This window comes from Chiloscyllium plagiosum, unplaced genomic scaffold (assembly GCF_037043375.1).
Source record: "Chiloscyllium plagiosum isolate Xiang-an unplaced genomic scaffold, Cpla_swu_hap1 HiC_scaffold_4, whole genome shotgun sequence".
NCBI lineage: Eukaryota > Metazoa > Chordata > Chondrichthyes > Orectolobiformes > Hemiscylliidae > Chiloscyllium > Chiloscyllium plagiosum.
Genome location: NW_028270142.1, coordinates 41,894,306 through 41,909,436, shown reverse-complemented (window position 1 = coordinate 41,909,436; position 15,131 = coordinate 41,894,306). Strand labels below are relative to the sequence as shown.

General features: G+C 39.5%; 1 protein-coding gene across 1 annotated transcript in view; it reads right to left on the bottom strand.

Annotated features, from left to right (window-relative positions):
* The window catches only part of emc2 (ER membrane protein complex subunit 2), a 118,021-nt gene that overhangs the window by 57,148 nt on the left and 45,742 nt on the right, over positions 1-15,131 (bottom strand). Inside the window, exons 4-5 of the mRNA XM_043688741.2 lie at positions 11,761-11,846; positions 11,373-11,430 (exon numbers count right to left, since the gene is read on the bottom strand). Of these exons, the coding sequence (XP_043544676.1) occupies positions 11,373-11,430; positions 11,761-11,846 (144 nt within the window). The remainder of the gene's footprint in view (positions 1-11,372; positions 11,431-11,760; positions 11,847-15,131) is intronic.

The window sequence follows — 15,131 nt, the reverse complement described above, 5'->3', positions numbered from 1 at the left end:
AGGGTAATCTCTTCATCCTGCTTCCCCCACTTCACCCAGTCAACCACACATATTAGTCAACTGAACCTTTTTTAAATATGCTTCAAATACACTTATATCTTTTCTTAATAAAGTGGATCAAAACCGCACATAGCACTCCAAGAGTGTTACCCGTGTCTTATATAACTGTTTAAAAAAAAGTCACACACCAGGTTACAGTCCTAGTAGCTACCTGATGAATCTTTGAACCTGCTAATAATCTTTGCAGAAGTATACATTTTCAATTAAATAATATCTTTAACTTCTTTAGTTACCCACGGTGACATACTACCTTTGGAGTCTTTCTTTCTCACGTCAATGCATCTTTACTGAATATTGCAAAATAATTTTGCCACTGCATCTCGACTGACCCACCCATAAGCTAGCCAAACAGTTCATTTTACCAAGGTGTGTTTTAATACTGTCATTTAAGTTTTAAACAAGAGTATTTGATCCACTTGTATAAAAACTACATCATTTTAAATTGAAACATAAACGGAAAATGATAGTTTAGATGCTCAGAGAATAAAACCTTTTTAAAAATTACATCTCAAAGGAAAAGCCGTCCTGAGCAGTCATTTTTTTAAAAAACCTGGATTTGATACTTTTGTGAGAACACTGGCACCAGGTGTTGTTGGGTTGAAGCAAAAGGAAGAACCAACATCTTTTGAACTGGTTTCAAGTGGCATCTTAACATAGAACTGAAAGCAGTGACAGCAATTGGACTCAGACCTTCAGAAGCTCACCAATGAGCCAGGTCTTTCACTCTCCCTGGAAGAAACAATATTCAAAAACACTGCAAAGAAAGAAAACTTCTACTCGAGCTAACAAGAGCCCAACTGACAGGCTACCAAATTGAGGATCATTGCAATTGACAACGTGATATCATTGCCAAAAATTTAAAAAGTGAAAGGTTGATCCACAGACTTTGTCTCATTTGTCCTGTCCATATTATTTGTGAATTAATCTGTACACATTTGGATTTAAATGGAGTATAGCTCAAGTTTGCACTTTAGTAATAAATAATCCTTTCAACATATGCTGGAGAAACAGGTTATCAATAAATCAATTATTCTTCTTGTTAATTGAGGAAACCTTGAGAGAGTTTCTTTTACATTAGAAGTGGTTGCAGACAGATATTACCTACTTGTGATTAAGTTGTTCATGGCTAATACTTGAAATGACTCATGGAATAATGGAGTTTGATTTTGAGTGCACAGTTCCAATCGGAGTTAGGACGTATTCATTGTTACTGAGGGCTGTCTTCACTATGAGGTAACTAATAGAGGCCTATCCCAGTGTACATTACAGATCTATAACAATAGCTCTCTGGTTGATTCTAGAACACACTACTGACCAAGAGACTGTCTTAAAAACAGTCCACCAACTCACAATCTAAGCATACTTTGCTAATCATCTTTGTGAAGGCTATACGTAGATTAACATCCATGACTGTTGTCGTACCTTTTGCACAAGTTCCAAATATTTCTCCCTGTATACCTATGTTACAGTGTGGCTGTAACCATTCATACAAGTGACTTCTCACCTTGGCGATTGCTCATCTTACCCAAACCGATTCTACATCTTGAGTTTCTGAACTAGGGTCATCTCTTTTTATTATATCAATGTCATCCTGAATTAACAGAGGTAATCCTTCACCTTTTGCTAGCTTCTTGCCCTTCCTAACTGTACATTTGAATATTCAGGTGTCACCTCTGCAATGGCTACCTATGCCTATTTGAGTTTTCAATTAATTAATTTTGTTGAAAATACTGTGCAACTCAGACACAGAGCCTTTTGTTCTGTCTTTTTAATATTTTTGTAACCTCTTATACCCTACACACTCTTAGGTTTCTATATTCATTTGAGAGCATTTATCTACCTCCTGCAACTCATCCTGTTTTGACTGAAACATAGTTAATTCATAGCACTTTCAAAGGAATATTTCTTCACACAAGGATGCATTTCAGTCATGTGAAGCAGTACATAATTTGTGTTAAAACACTGTTAAATAGCTATTTAGCAAAAAAAAAAGTTCAATTTCAAGCTCACAGAAATAAGTCAAATGAGCCCAATCTCAAGCTCTCTGACTTTGGATCTCTTGTCTCATACCCTTTATGAGACATGAGTCCAATGAAAGGCAACACACAATTTGCCCACCTAAAACAAGACAGTATTCCAATCACACTTCCAATACTTTCCCACTGATAAAACCAACATTTAGATATTTTGAAGCTGGCATCCCCTACATATTCCAGTGAAGCAGAAATTCTTGAACTTTGCCAACAATTTTCCCATAAACTGGAAACTGCAAACTCTACATTTTAAGCACATTTTTCTCCCCACACATTTTCGGTGGTTTGGCTATCTGGAGAAAACACAACACTTACACTATTCTGTGAAGATGCACCACTGTGCTTGTATTCCAAGATGTCTAGACAAATATTAATTTATTAAATATTTAATATATTCATGCAATAAAACAAACGTAATCAGTTTTTACATGTTATTCCATTCTGCAGTGTAACAGTTTAATATATTTGCCAAGGCAAGACGTGGTTTTATTAATGTTTTCATTACTGCAAAACATATTTTACAAAATGGATACTGAAAATACATTACTAGTGGAGAGAAATGCAATAATAATTATCTTGATTATTATCTGGACTGTCATACTTATCATTTAAAGGCAGTTTCAGCATCTTCAAAGTTTACCCCAGTTTTTAGCAAGTTTAACCAACTGAGTAGCTGACTTAACAGGCTTCGTGAAAGCTCAAGTCATGCTGCGTACTGGTAAAATGGAAGCTGGTGGTACTGTATTAAGTATGTACATGAGCAAAGAAAACCATTGTGCCCATGTGGTCAATGTGCATGTTGGTAGGGAGATTATAGTTAGTGCACAACTCATTCAGGAAGCACACAAACCGTCAATGACACTGAGCAATTCCTGCCGTGGTTTGGAAAATTTGTAAATGACAAGATAACTAACTAACCTCACTCATAGTGAATGGACTACTTGAGATTCTCTGTTGTGGCGCAGATATATTGGGGGAGGCAATGGTCTAGTGGTATTGGTGCTAAACATCCAGGTAATGTCTCGGGGGGGGACACAGCTTCGAACCGCATCATTGCAGAATTTTAAAAAAATCTGGAATGAAAGATCTCCTTCCATCTGTGAAACCCATTGTCAATTGTCATCAAAACCTGATTCATTCATTTTATTCAGGGAAGGAAACTGCAATCCTTTCGTGGTCTACCTAGGTGTGACATCAGACCCACAGTAATTTAAATGGTTTTCAATTGCTCTCTGAAAAGGCCTTAGCAAGCCACTAAGTTGTCAACCTCTACAAAGTCTGAAGAAAGGAATGACAGACAACATGGCATTGAGGTCAGAGTATTGAGTACAGGAGTTGGGAGGTCATGTTGCAGCTGTACAGGACATTTCTTAGGCCACTGTTGGAATATTCCATGCAATTCTGGTCTCCTTCCTATCGGAAAGATGTTGTGAAACTTGAAAGGGTTCAGAAAAGATTTACAAGGATGTTGCCAGGGTTGGAGGATTTGAGCTATAGGGAGAGGCTGAACAGGCTGGGGCTGTTTTCTCTGGAGCCGTCGGAGGCTGAGGGGTGACCTTACAGAGGTTTACAAAATCATGAGGAGCATGGATAGGATAAATAGACAAAGTCTTTTCCCTGGGGTTGGGGAGTCCAGAACTAGACGGTATAGGTTTAGGGTGAGAGGGGAAAGATATAAAAGAGACCTACAGGACAACTTTCTCACACAGAGGGTGGTACTTGTATGGAATGAGCTGCCAGAGGAAGTGGTGGAGGCTAGCACAATTGCAACATTTGAAGGGCATTTGGATGGGTATATGAATAGGAAGGGTTTGGAGGGATATGGGCCGGGTCCTGGCAGGTGGGACTAAATTGGATTGGGATATCTGGTCGGCATGGATGGGTTGGACCAAAGGGTCTGTTTCCATGCTATACATCTCTATGACTCCAGCACCAAAACAACAGTGGTAAATAGAGTACTGTCAACCCTGCACACCCTCCCTACCACCATTTGGGAGCAAGTGCCAAAATTGGGAGAGTTGTCTCTCAGACTGGTCAGGCAATGACCTGACAAAGTCATACCCATGAAATCAAAGCTTACACACAACGTCCCTGACAACCTCATCTTCCGCCTCGGAACACTTCAACCCCAGGGCATCAATGTGGATTTCAACAGTTTCCTCATTTCCCCTTCCCCCACCTCATCCTAGTTTCTAACCTCCAGTAACTCGACCTGTCCGGACTTGTCCGACCTGCCTAGCTCCTTTTCCACCTATCCACTCCACCCTCTCTTCCCCACCTACCTATTGTACTCTATGCTACTCTCTCCCCACCCCCACCCTCCTCTAGCTTATCTCTCCATGCTTCAGGCTCTCTGCCTTTATTCCTGATGAAGGGCTTTTGCCCGAAAAGTCGATTTTGCCTGTCCTCGGATGCTGCCTGAATTGCTGTGCTCTTCCAGCACCACTAATCCAGAATCTGGTTTCCAGCATCTGCAGTCATTGTTTTTACCTCAACAACAAAAATTATACTGTTAATCTGCATGTTGTTAGAGGGATATGCAAACCAAACAGAGATGGCAGCACAATGGTATATACAGTACTGAATTGCCCTAAGAGTCCTTAACATCAACACCCAACCCCAGAAAGTCTCATGGCATGAGAAACAGGAGCAAGGAAGAGCTTCAATGTCTATGCCCAACAGTTTCACAACTATAGCAGGAAGATCAGAATTGAACACAGTATTCCAAATATGGCCTAACTAAAGTCCTGTACAGCCACACCATGTCTTCCCAATTCTTATACTCTGTCAAATGAAGGCAAGTGTATCAAAAGCCATCTCCTCTACCTTGTCTACCTTCAAGCAACAATGAACCTTGTATTGCACAGGCCACGAGCCCAGAAACAATCCAGCAGTAGTCCTGGTTACGTAGTCCAGATTTTGCCATAACCCATGCCAAACTGCTCCAGTATAGTTACAACAATGGAATCTATTCAGTAGTCGCCCATCAACCCTACCAGTCCACTCTCAATCATCAGTAAAGTGATGGAAGGTGTCATCAACAGTGCTATCAAACAGCACTTTGAGCAATGACTTTCTGTCAATCTGTCGATCAGTGTGGATTTTAGTCAGGGCCTCTCATCGCCAGACCACAATACAGCCTTGGTTCAAACATGGACAAAATATTCAAATTCTCTGGTGAGGTGTGATTGGCCTTGACATTGAGGTTACATTTGCACTTGTGGCATCAAGGTGGCCTAGTAGAACTGGAATCAGGGGAAAAGCTTTATGTTGGTTGATGTTATATTTGGCACAAAGGAAAACAGTTCGGGCTGTTCGAGGTCAGTCATCTTAGCTCCAGAACAACTTTGCAGGAGTTCCAGAGGAGTGCCTTGGGTCCAACTATAGTCAGTTGCTTCAGTGACTTTGCTTCCATTTTAAGGTCAAAAGTGGTGATGTTCTATGATGATTACAGAATATTCAGCACCATTCACAGAGATATCTTCATATATTGAAGAAGACCATGTACAAATGTAGCAAGACCTGAGCAATATCCAGATTTGGGTGGATAAGTGGCAAGTTACACTCATGGAAATTAAGTGCTAGGCAGTGACCACATTGAACAAAGGAGAATCTAAAGATTGCCCCTCGACATTCAACACATTATAATAATTGAATCCCCACTATTAGCATCCCTGGGGTTAACGCTGACCAGAAACTGGAATGGGCTGGCCATATAAAGGTCTTGTCAGAGGCATAGAATCCTGCGGAGAATAACCCACCTCTTGACTCCTCAAAGTGATGGATCACTCTCCACTGGCCCAAATGAATGCAGCTCCAAGAAGCTTGATACCATCCAGGATAAAGCATCCCACTTGGTTGGCGCTACATCCATAAACATCTACTCCCTCCACCAGTATCCACAAGATGCACTGAAAAAGAAATTCACTTCTTGGACAGCACCTTTTGAATCCATGACAACTATTATCAGGAAGGACAAGAACAGCAGATACATGGGAACACCGCTAACTGCAAGTTCCCCTCCAAGCCACTCACCATCCTGACTTGGAAATATTTTACCATTCTTTAAGTGCCACTGGGTTAAAATCCTTGAACTCTCTTCCTCACAGCATTGAGGGTGTATCTAAATCAAAGATATTGAGTCAGGAAGGCAGCTCACTACCACCACCACTCAAAGGCACCTAGAGTTGGGCAGTAAATGCTGGCACAGGGAGCAACGTCCATATCCCATGAACAAATAAAAATATTCAGCACCTTCAAACTCTCATCTTGCATGGGGTGACGATGGCAGACCAGTAATGTCACAAGATAAGGAATCGAGAAGTCCATAACAATTTTACAGGAGTGAAGATAATTTGCTGCAATTATGAAGACTTTTGGTGAGACCACAACTGGAATATTATGCTTAGTTCTGATGTCTTTAAGTAAGGATATACTTGCGTTAGTGTGTGCAACAAAGGTTTACTTGACTGGATCTCAGGATGGCGGAAAGGCAGATGCAGGAAAGATATTTCCCTGGATGGTGGTTCTAGAATTCATTGCTCAGTCTCAGAATGATAATCAATAGATTTCAAGATATTCAAGATATCAAGGGGTACGGCAATAGTGTGGAAAATTGCGTTGATGAGCTAAATTGCCTACTCATGCTCCTATTTTCAATGCAGCTAATGCTCTGAGAACACAGGTTCAAATCCAACTATAGCAGATAATGGAATTTATATTCAATTAACAAATATGAAATCAAAAGCTACACTCAGTAATCATCAATCATTACAATAACTCATCTGGTTTACCAATGTCCTTTCGGGTAGGAAATCTGACATGCTCAACTGGTCTGGCCTACATGTGATTTCCAATCTACAGCAATGCAATTAAGTTCAAGTAGCCTCTAAAATGGCATAGCATATCTCTGAGTACATCAAACCGCTATGAATTCTAAAAGGAATAGTGTAGATGTACCTACAGCATAGGGGTCTGAAGTATTTCAAGAAATCTCACAACCACCTTTCCAATGGCATTTCGGGATGGCAATGCCAAATATTCCCTTTAATTTTTATGCTGTGTTTTAAGACAGACTCACGACATGCAAGCAAGCACTTTAAAGAGAAGGCTGCTTGCATAAAGAGACTTGGTAGATCCCAGACTGCAAAGGAGAAATATGTGGTCTTTCCAGGCCATTGTACCCTGAAGAGTTTGAAAATCATCCCAAGTTGAAACAAAGAATGATAAGGAAAAATAACATACAAGGCTTTTGATCTGTGAACATGAAGTATATAGTGGGTCTTTATTATCCACTGCCATCAGTCAATGCAAAGGAGGCATCACCAATGCTGCTTCCCAACTATGTGGTTGCACAGAAACAAGGCATCTGCCAAGTAAAGGACAAAACAAGCTGTGTATAGCGACATTCGGCTTAAGATAAACCCATGCACAGATGTGCACCAACTTTAATGCGACCAGACTGTACAGCAAGCCTGCTACATACAGCAAATGAAAATTAAGAGTGAACACTAGACATCACCCACCAAACTTTTATCAATACAGCTTTATGTGCAGGATGCCAGAGGGTCAGGGAACATCCAAGAGAGATCACGAGCACTCAACACATAGAAATGGAGACATATGCAAGGAGCAAACAGTCTTTCTTTCTGTAGTGGTAATGATTTAACTGTTTTCACAGTCAATTGTGCAAGCAATTAAATCACCAGCAGCTCTAATTCTACTCCTGTCAGAGAATGTAATTCGGTGTCCTCAGAAAACAAGAACTCTACACTTTGTTGCCACTTGGACAAGTTATAACATAGAAAGGAGAATCAAAGATTCTGTGATCTGCATGGACAAATATTTTGAACTGTGGTAGGGAAAAAAGCAGTGAGACAAACTGCACATCAGCCTGACAGACATGGAAATCAGCTCTTGATCTCCAATACTCTGTGCCATGACAAACTGCATCCACAGTAAAACAGGAATTGAGAGACAAGAGTAGTTCAAGGTCCTACCTAGATTACCTTCAACCACTGTAACAATTCATGTTGCAAAGACACTGGAGTTGTTGACAAGTCACAACCATCAACCTCAATAAATTAGACCCACACTTGCAACAATTCAGACTTGAGGTGAGAAAAATACTTGTGGGTGACAACTTTGGCAATCATCAGATCTAAGTCAGCCATTTCCCTCAAAGAAGCTATGCTAATAGCCGCATATTTTGATGGAATTTTCTTGAGTCTCTTTTATTTGATTATTACATTTTCTTTGGCATTGTTATTGTATTGGCATTGTAATTCATCTGTCCTGCATCACTCCCCATCACAGCCTTATAATTTGTTCTTTTCCCCACCATCCTCTTGCCCATAGCATTTTCCAGCTCTGACAAAACTCTGCTTCTCTCCATTAACTATAATAGACCTGCTGAATATTCAGAATAAAGGAACAGGAAAAGTTACTCAGTCCATCAAGATAGCTCCACCTTTCAGTAAAATCACAGCTCAGGATCTAATTCAATAATACTTTTCTACACTTCCTTCATATCCCATGATGACATTAGTGTCTATCAATTTCTGTGTCTAGATTAGAGTGGTGCAGGAAAAGCACAGAAGGGCAGGCAGCCTCCGAGGAGCAGGCAAATTGACGTTTAGGGCAAAAGCTCTTCATCAGGACTGAAGGCAGGGAGCCTCCAGGGATAAATGGGAGGGGTGGGGAGAAGGTAGCAAAGAGTACAACAGGTGGATGGGGTGGGGATGAAGATCATAGATCAGAGAGGAGGGTGGAGGGGAAGGTAGCAAAGAGAACAATGGGTGGGTGGGGATGAAGGTGGTAGGTCAGAGAGGAGGGTGGAGCGGTTAGGTAGGAAGGAAGATTGGCAGGTAGGCAGGTGACCCATCTGACCATTCACCTATTGTTCTCTTTGCTACCTTCTCCCCATCCCCCCACCTCCCTCCCATTTATCTCTCCACCCTGGAGGCTTCCTGCCTTCAGTCCCGATGAAGGGCTTTTGCCAGAAATGTCGCTTTTCCTGCTCCTCGGATGTTGCCTGACCTGCTGTGTTTTTCCAGCACCATTCTAATCTAGACTCTGATTTCCAGCATCTGCAGTCCTTGTTTTCCTGAAGAAGGGCTTATGCCCGAAACGTCGATTCTCCTGTTCCCTGGATGCTGCCTGACCTGCTGCGCTTTTCCAGCAACACATTTTCAGTCCTTGTTTTAACCAAGGAAAACACCTAATCTACATCCATTCTGTCAAGCCTTGCAAGAATTCTGTAAGTTTTCATGAGGTCACTATTTTTCTTAACTCTAAGGAGTACAGACCTAGTCTCCTCAACCTTTCCTCCATGGAAAATCTTGCAATCCCAGTGATCAATTTGGTGAACCTCTGTTGCACACCCTTAACTTCCTGTATTTTCTCATTTGTTCCTTGTACAAAAACACTACTTTTTGCTCAAATCATAAGCTACAGAATCATTGCCATAATCAGAAGCAAGCTTTCTCCTTTTATTTATACCACTACTCGGATACAGCAAGATAGGGGGATTTTAAGTTGAAATTAGATCAGGACTTACTACTAATAATGCTAATGTTTCAAAGTGCACAGTGAAAGAAATGACAACCTCAGCTCAAGATACTGGTCTCATAATCAGCCTGTATAAGGCAGCTCTTCACTGTGTGCAAAATTACATTAAAAGAGAAAACTTCCTATGAACTCAGAGTTTCCAACTGATTCAGTGACCTCTGGTGAGAATAAAATTTGCTGAACTCCAAAAAGTAGCTGCATTAACACATCTACAGACACAGAATAAACTATTAGACCTTTTCTTAAAAAGGCTCCTTGTTTTTGGCAGGTGGCTTGCCAAAATATAATTAAGAGTGTGCAGTCTGCAAATGGCTTTTATTAGTGACATTTTCCTCGTTTCCTGGAGCACAGCTCTTTTTTTTTATTCCCCCTCAAATCTGTCTGTTTACCTTGCAGCAGCTGCCAACATGGAAACTTAATATTCTGAGGCAACACCATGAACTGGCAAACTGACTCATCAAAAGAAACCATTACAAATTTCTCACTGTGCCAAAGCAAACAAGGCAAAAGATCTCTGTTTAAAATCATGCACTATGTTATTCTCCTGCTACGGCTTCACGGCCCTGATGGAAATGATTATTAGCAGGTACCTAACATCTCGACAATTTCCAATACACAAGACTGTGATTTTACAGGTTATAATGACAAGACCGAATAAATAAGGAATCATTTTGTCTGCTGTACATCCACAAGATAGTTGACACACTATTACAACAGATGTTGCCCAACTGCAGATCAGAAAGAATACAAAGACATAATCCATCTTCATATAATTCCTGGCCGATAACATGCATTTCATGCCACTTTTGAAGTACTATGTCTTACTTGACAGTTGGTTTGATCTCTACATCTTTTCGCATCTATTCAATCAGTCTACACTCCACAAATCCGACAGGTAAGCAAGCTGATCCAAGAATGCAAAGCACAATCACTTCCTGACCCTCTCCAATGATTAGACACAAATGATGACTAAAAAATGAACTGTTCACTTGCAAACAACATGACTGCCCTCTTTCTCGAACCCAAACTCACCCAAGTAAGCTGAATTTTAATTACTTGAAAGAGATAACAACATGAACACAAATTACGCAAACAGTATATGAATCAGCAATCATGTATTATTGCAATCTCAAGGACTGAGAAGGGAGAAACAAACCCTTATTTCTGTTATAGAGTAAGATTCTTTATATTTTCCAGCAGTTTTAACCCAACAACGTGAACATGTGAGGGTAGAAGAAGGGAATCCTGACTTCCAAGGTGTTCTGGTTAGGAACAGACTTTGTGCCATGTGTTAAAAACACATGAGGAATCAAATGTATTTCAATTTTTTTTTGAGTAATTGTATTGTGAATAAAGTTCTTTTGATCATAAAATTAATCTTGCCCTATGCCCTTATCCCAGCTACAACTGTATAAATCTTCATTAATGTCACTGAATACTATTATGAGTGGTCAGGAGCTTCATTAATAGCTCTCACTTTCAACATCAATTGACCAAACAAAATCACAAAAATGTTAATGAAGGCTGAATCTAACCTCAAATTATTTAATTATTCCAGTCTTGTAGAAACAAACATTAGTTGAACAGAATAGGTAACAATTAACAGAGGTGTTTTTCATTTCCATTAACCATTTATTCAGCGGCTGACATTGGCTGGTAACCATATTGGGACCCTTTGAATCAAAATGCACTGAAAACATTTTTACTTACTGTGTTTGTTGCATCTTCCTGCAAAATTGCATCATACATCCTGTTGGCTTCTTCATACCTTGTGGAAGAACAAAGCATGCGATAGTTGACTTTTATATGATCAAGTGCTTAAGGGCAACAAATGTTCTTTCATTATCAAATGACAGGCTCCTGTCATGTATCAATACATGAAAATGCATGAGATGACAAATGTGCAACACCATTCCTTTCATTTGCCAATTGTCTGCTTTAAAGCGTTGAAAACCAATAATAGCACTATTAAATAGTAAATGATATGGTAGGACAAGGCATGCAAACATATTTTGAAAATGATCTGTACACCTTCAATATGCCTTTCATAATTTCTACTCTTATCTTCCTGGAGCAAAATAAACACGTTCTCACATACCTTTCGAGGGATTCAAATCGCATCCCAGTCAATCGCTTCACTCGGTGGCTGCCTGGAAATTGTTTACGTAGTTCGTGCAGACACAGCTATGGATGGAGTAACATTAGTGTAAGTTTTATATGCCTCTCACTCACACTTTCATTCTACTTACAACATACTGATAGTCAACCAACAAGTATTGCAGAATCTATTTGCATTAATACCTTGAAAACTTGGATAAAATCACCCTATAACCACGTCAATTCAAATCACTTTGTAATAATTTCATGGCACAATGTAACTAGGTTTGAAAATGGAAACACAACATTCCAAAAACACAGATTTTCATTTCACAAATAAAGCCAGTAAGTTTGCTTTGTGAACAAAGTACAACAATGCTTGGCAATTTCTTTCAAATAAGCAAAATGCATAAATTTCTAATTTGTGCAGCTGCATGGATGAAGTCTTGACACTTAAATGTCCCATACATGCACATATATCATGTACGTGAATGAAGTTGCAAGATTACACTATGCTTTTCCATTCATTACTTACAGTATAATGATATAATATATCACTGGTTTATAAAAATGTGATGGTAAAGTGCTGCACTTAAAACCAACGGTGTGAAATCCAACTGAGAGTTTCTGGTCAAAGTTAAGCCAGCATATTCCCTTACCTAGTTCCTCTACCATTAATCCAGTGCAGGCTGCAAGTATTTCCTAATTTTGAAAACCTTCTTGGGAGACTCAACATGGTTCTAGCAATATGTCAATGCTATATTAACATATGAACATTAGACAGGCCGCTTTGTTTCTGAACAAATGTACAAACATCTTGAGATTCGTATTGAATCCCACAGTTGTAAATGATCTGCTGACCATGTCAGAGCTGTTAAAATTGCTACTGAAATAAATTACACCAAATCAGTTCAAACCAAAAGTTGATTAACCTGAAATGTTAACAATTTCCTTCTACATAAATGCTATCAAGACCTGATGAATATTGACAATTTGTGATTTTATTCCAGATTTTCAATACCTGCAGTATTTTGCTTTTGCAGGAGTTATTTTCCATTTGTTCAGGCATTTCAGCTGCACCAGGGCATTGAGATTAACAGATTTTTAAAGTCTAAAAGGGACACAAAATCAGCTTGTGAAAATTAACATCAATCTATGTAAAGTACTGAAAACATTGACAAGGACCAGACAGAGAAAATGTCAAATGGGCAAGAGCCTTGAAACTTTTAACTTCAATTTGTGATTGTTACCTATCAGAGTTGGAAAGTGCCTGCAGCCTTTTTAGGCTGTTTTGCCATTTCAGTAGACCATGTCGCATTTACTGATGTTAGTCCCACAGCCCTAGAGACTCCTATCTTACAAAGGTATACTCCATAAATTTTCAGAAATCCTTTCATGAGTTCCCACATTAAGAACCTGGGAGATGTCACACAGATTCATTATACTGATAATGGGGCTTAGTGAGTTAAATTGAGGGAACTTTGCTTGATTTGCATTTCCTCGAGTATACGAATTGAGTCATTACCTCATAATTGTACTTAAAATGTTAGCAGGATTTGGTACAATTGGTATAGGAAAATTAGTTCCTCTGATGGGACGGAATCAAGAACAAAGACAAAAATCTTAAAATTCAAGACAGGCCATTTGGAAGCAAGACTGGAGAGCACATCCACATAAAAAGGAGAGTAGATACTAGAATTCTCAAGATGAAAAGGCTATCAATAGTGGGGACCATCTGAAACTTTCAAATCGGTGATCAATGGACTTTTATTGGACAAAGATATAAAGCCAAAGAGCACAGGCAGATGAAGAGAGTCAAGGTATGAATCAGCCATCAAAGCCAGAACAGGTTTGAGATGCTGAATGGTCTCTTGTTCCTAAAAAAAAGTTTCAATTTTTGGAATAAGTTGCCAGGTAAGATGGAAGAGTGAAGGATGTGAGAAATGTTAAAAACGCTGTCAAGTGGGTCCAGATAGAATAACTGTCAGAGTCAAATTACATGCATTCGCTCTTAATTTGTCCTTTGATATTTGTACTTTAATATAAATACCAATGAAAAATAGCTTAGATTTCCATCATAAATTTCTTCAAAATGCCCAAACAGCATTTTAAGCTGAAGAGCAAATCAGTAACGTAAACCAACTTAAAATCATTGTGGTGCTTTGGAATGGATTGCTGTTTTGAATAGGGGAACGCAAACTTCCATCTGTTAAAACAACCTGATCCAAGCAAAGGGAATTTTCTTCTCAGTGCTTTTTTGACTTGACATTTAGTATTAAAATGTCCAGGTGCTTCTTGTTAAACTTGAAGCAGTGTAACAAGGTAGCATTTTAATACTGATCCATTTCAGAGTACATAATGGATAGAACATTATGCACTGCAAGTATGTTGCAAATCAGAACCACTTGGCAAACACTGTTCACTTCCAATTTAAAATTGCTCTTATTTATTACCTAAATCCAAGGAATGAATGAGCGTGAGCATGCCCATCTCCTGCAAAGCTGTGTTGAGGTCTGTGCCACTAGTTTTGGCACAATCACAAAAGAACCATGTTGGGTGTTTTATTTATTTTTATTAATTAAAACTCTTAGAAATTGACCACTCGGACTAGATTTGGAGCTCTGGTCAGTTAACACTGTTAGTGATGAGTTTGCGAATTTCCATTCCGTTTTAGGTAAAAACTAGGTACGCTCCAAAATGTTCTGCTGAATAGGAGGGAAAAAGAAAACTTTAGCTGATGATACAACAACCAGGCGTGCAAATTCAAGAATTCAAGCATAAATTCTGAGGGGGGAACCATCAGGATGATTTTTTTTTAAGGCAGCAAATAGTATAGTTCTGGATCTCACAATCTAGGAATAAGTGGAGATGATGAATGACTTGGAAAAGAAATTGGATGGGCTCTGGTTTAAATTTGTACCTCTGGCACAAGCTGCACACGACATTGATGAGGCCACTTTTAGAATACAGCATTCAATCTCGTCTCCCTGCTACAGGAAGGATGTTGTTAAACTGAAAGAGTTCAGAAAAGATTGATAAGGACATGGCCGGAATTTGGAGGGTTTGAGTTCTCGGGAAAGGCTGAATAGGCTTAGGCGATTTTCCCTGGAGAAGAAAAGTTTGAAGGGTGACCTTTCAAAGATTTATAAAATCATTACAGGCATGGATAGGGTGAACAGCCAAGGTCTTTTTCCTAGGATATGGGAGTTCAAAACTAGTGGGTATTGGTTTAAAGTGAGTGGGGAAAGATTTAAAAGGCACCTGACAGGCAACTTTTTCCACAGAGTGATGCTTGAATGGAACGAGCTGCCAGAAGAGGTGCTGGAGGCAGGTATAATTACAACACTTAAAAAGCATCTGTGTGGGGATACA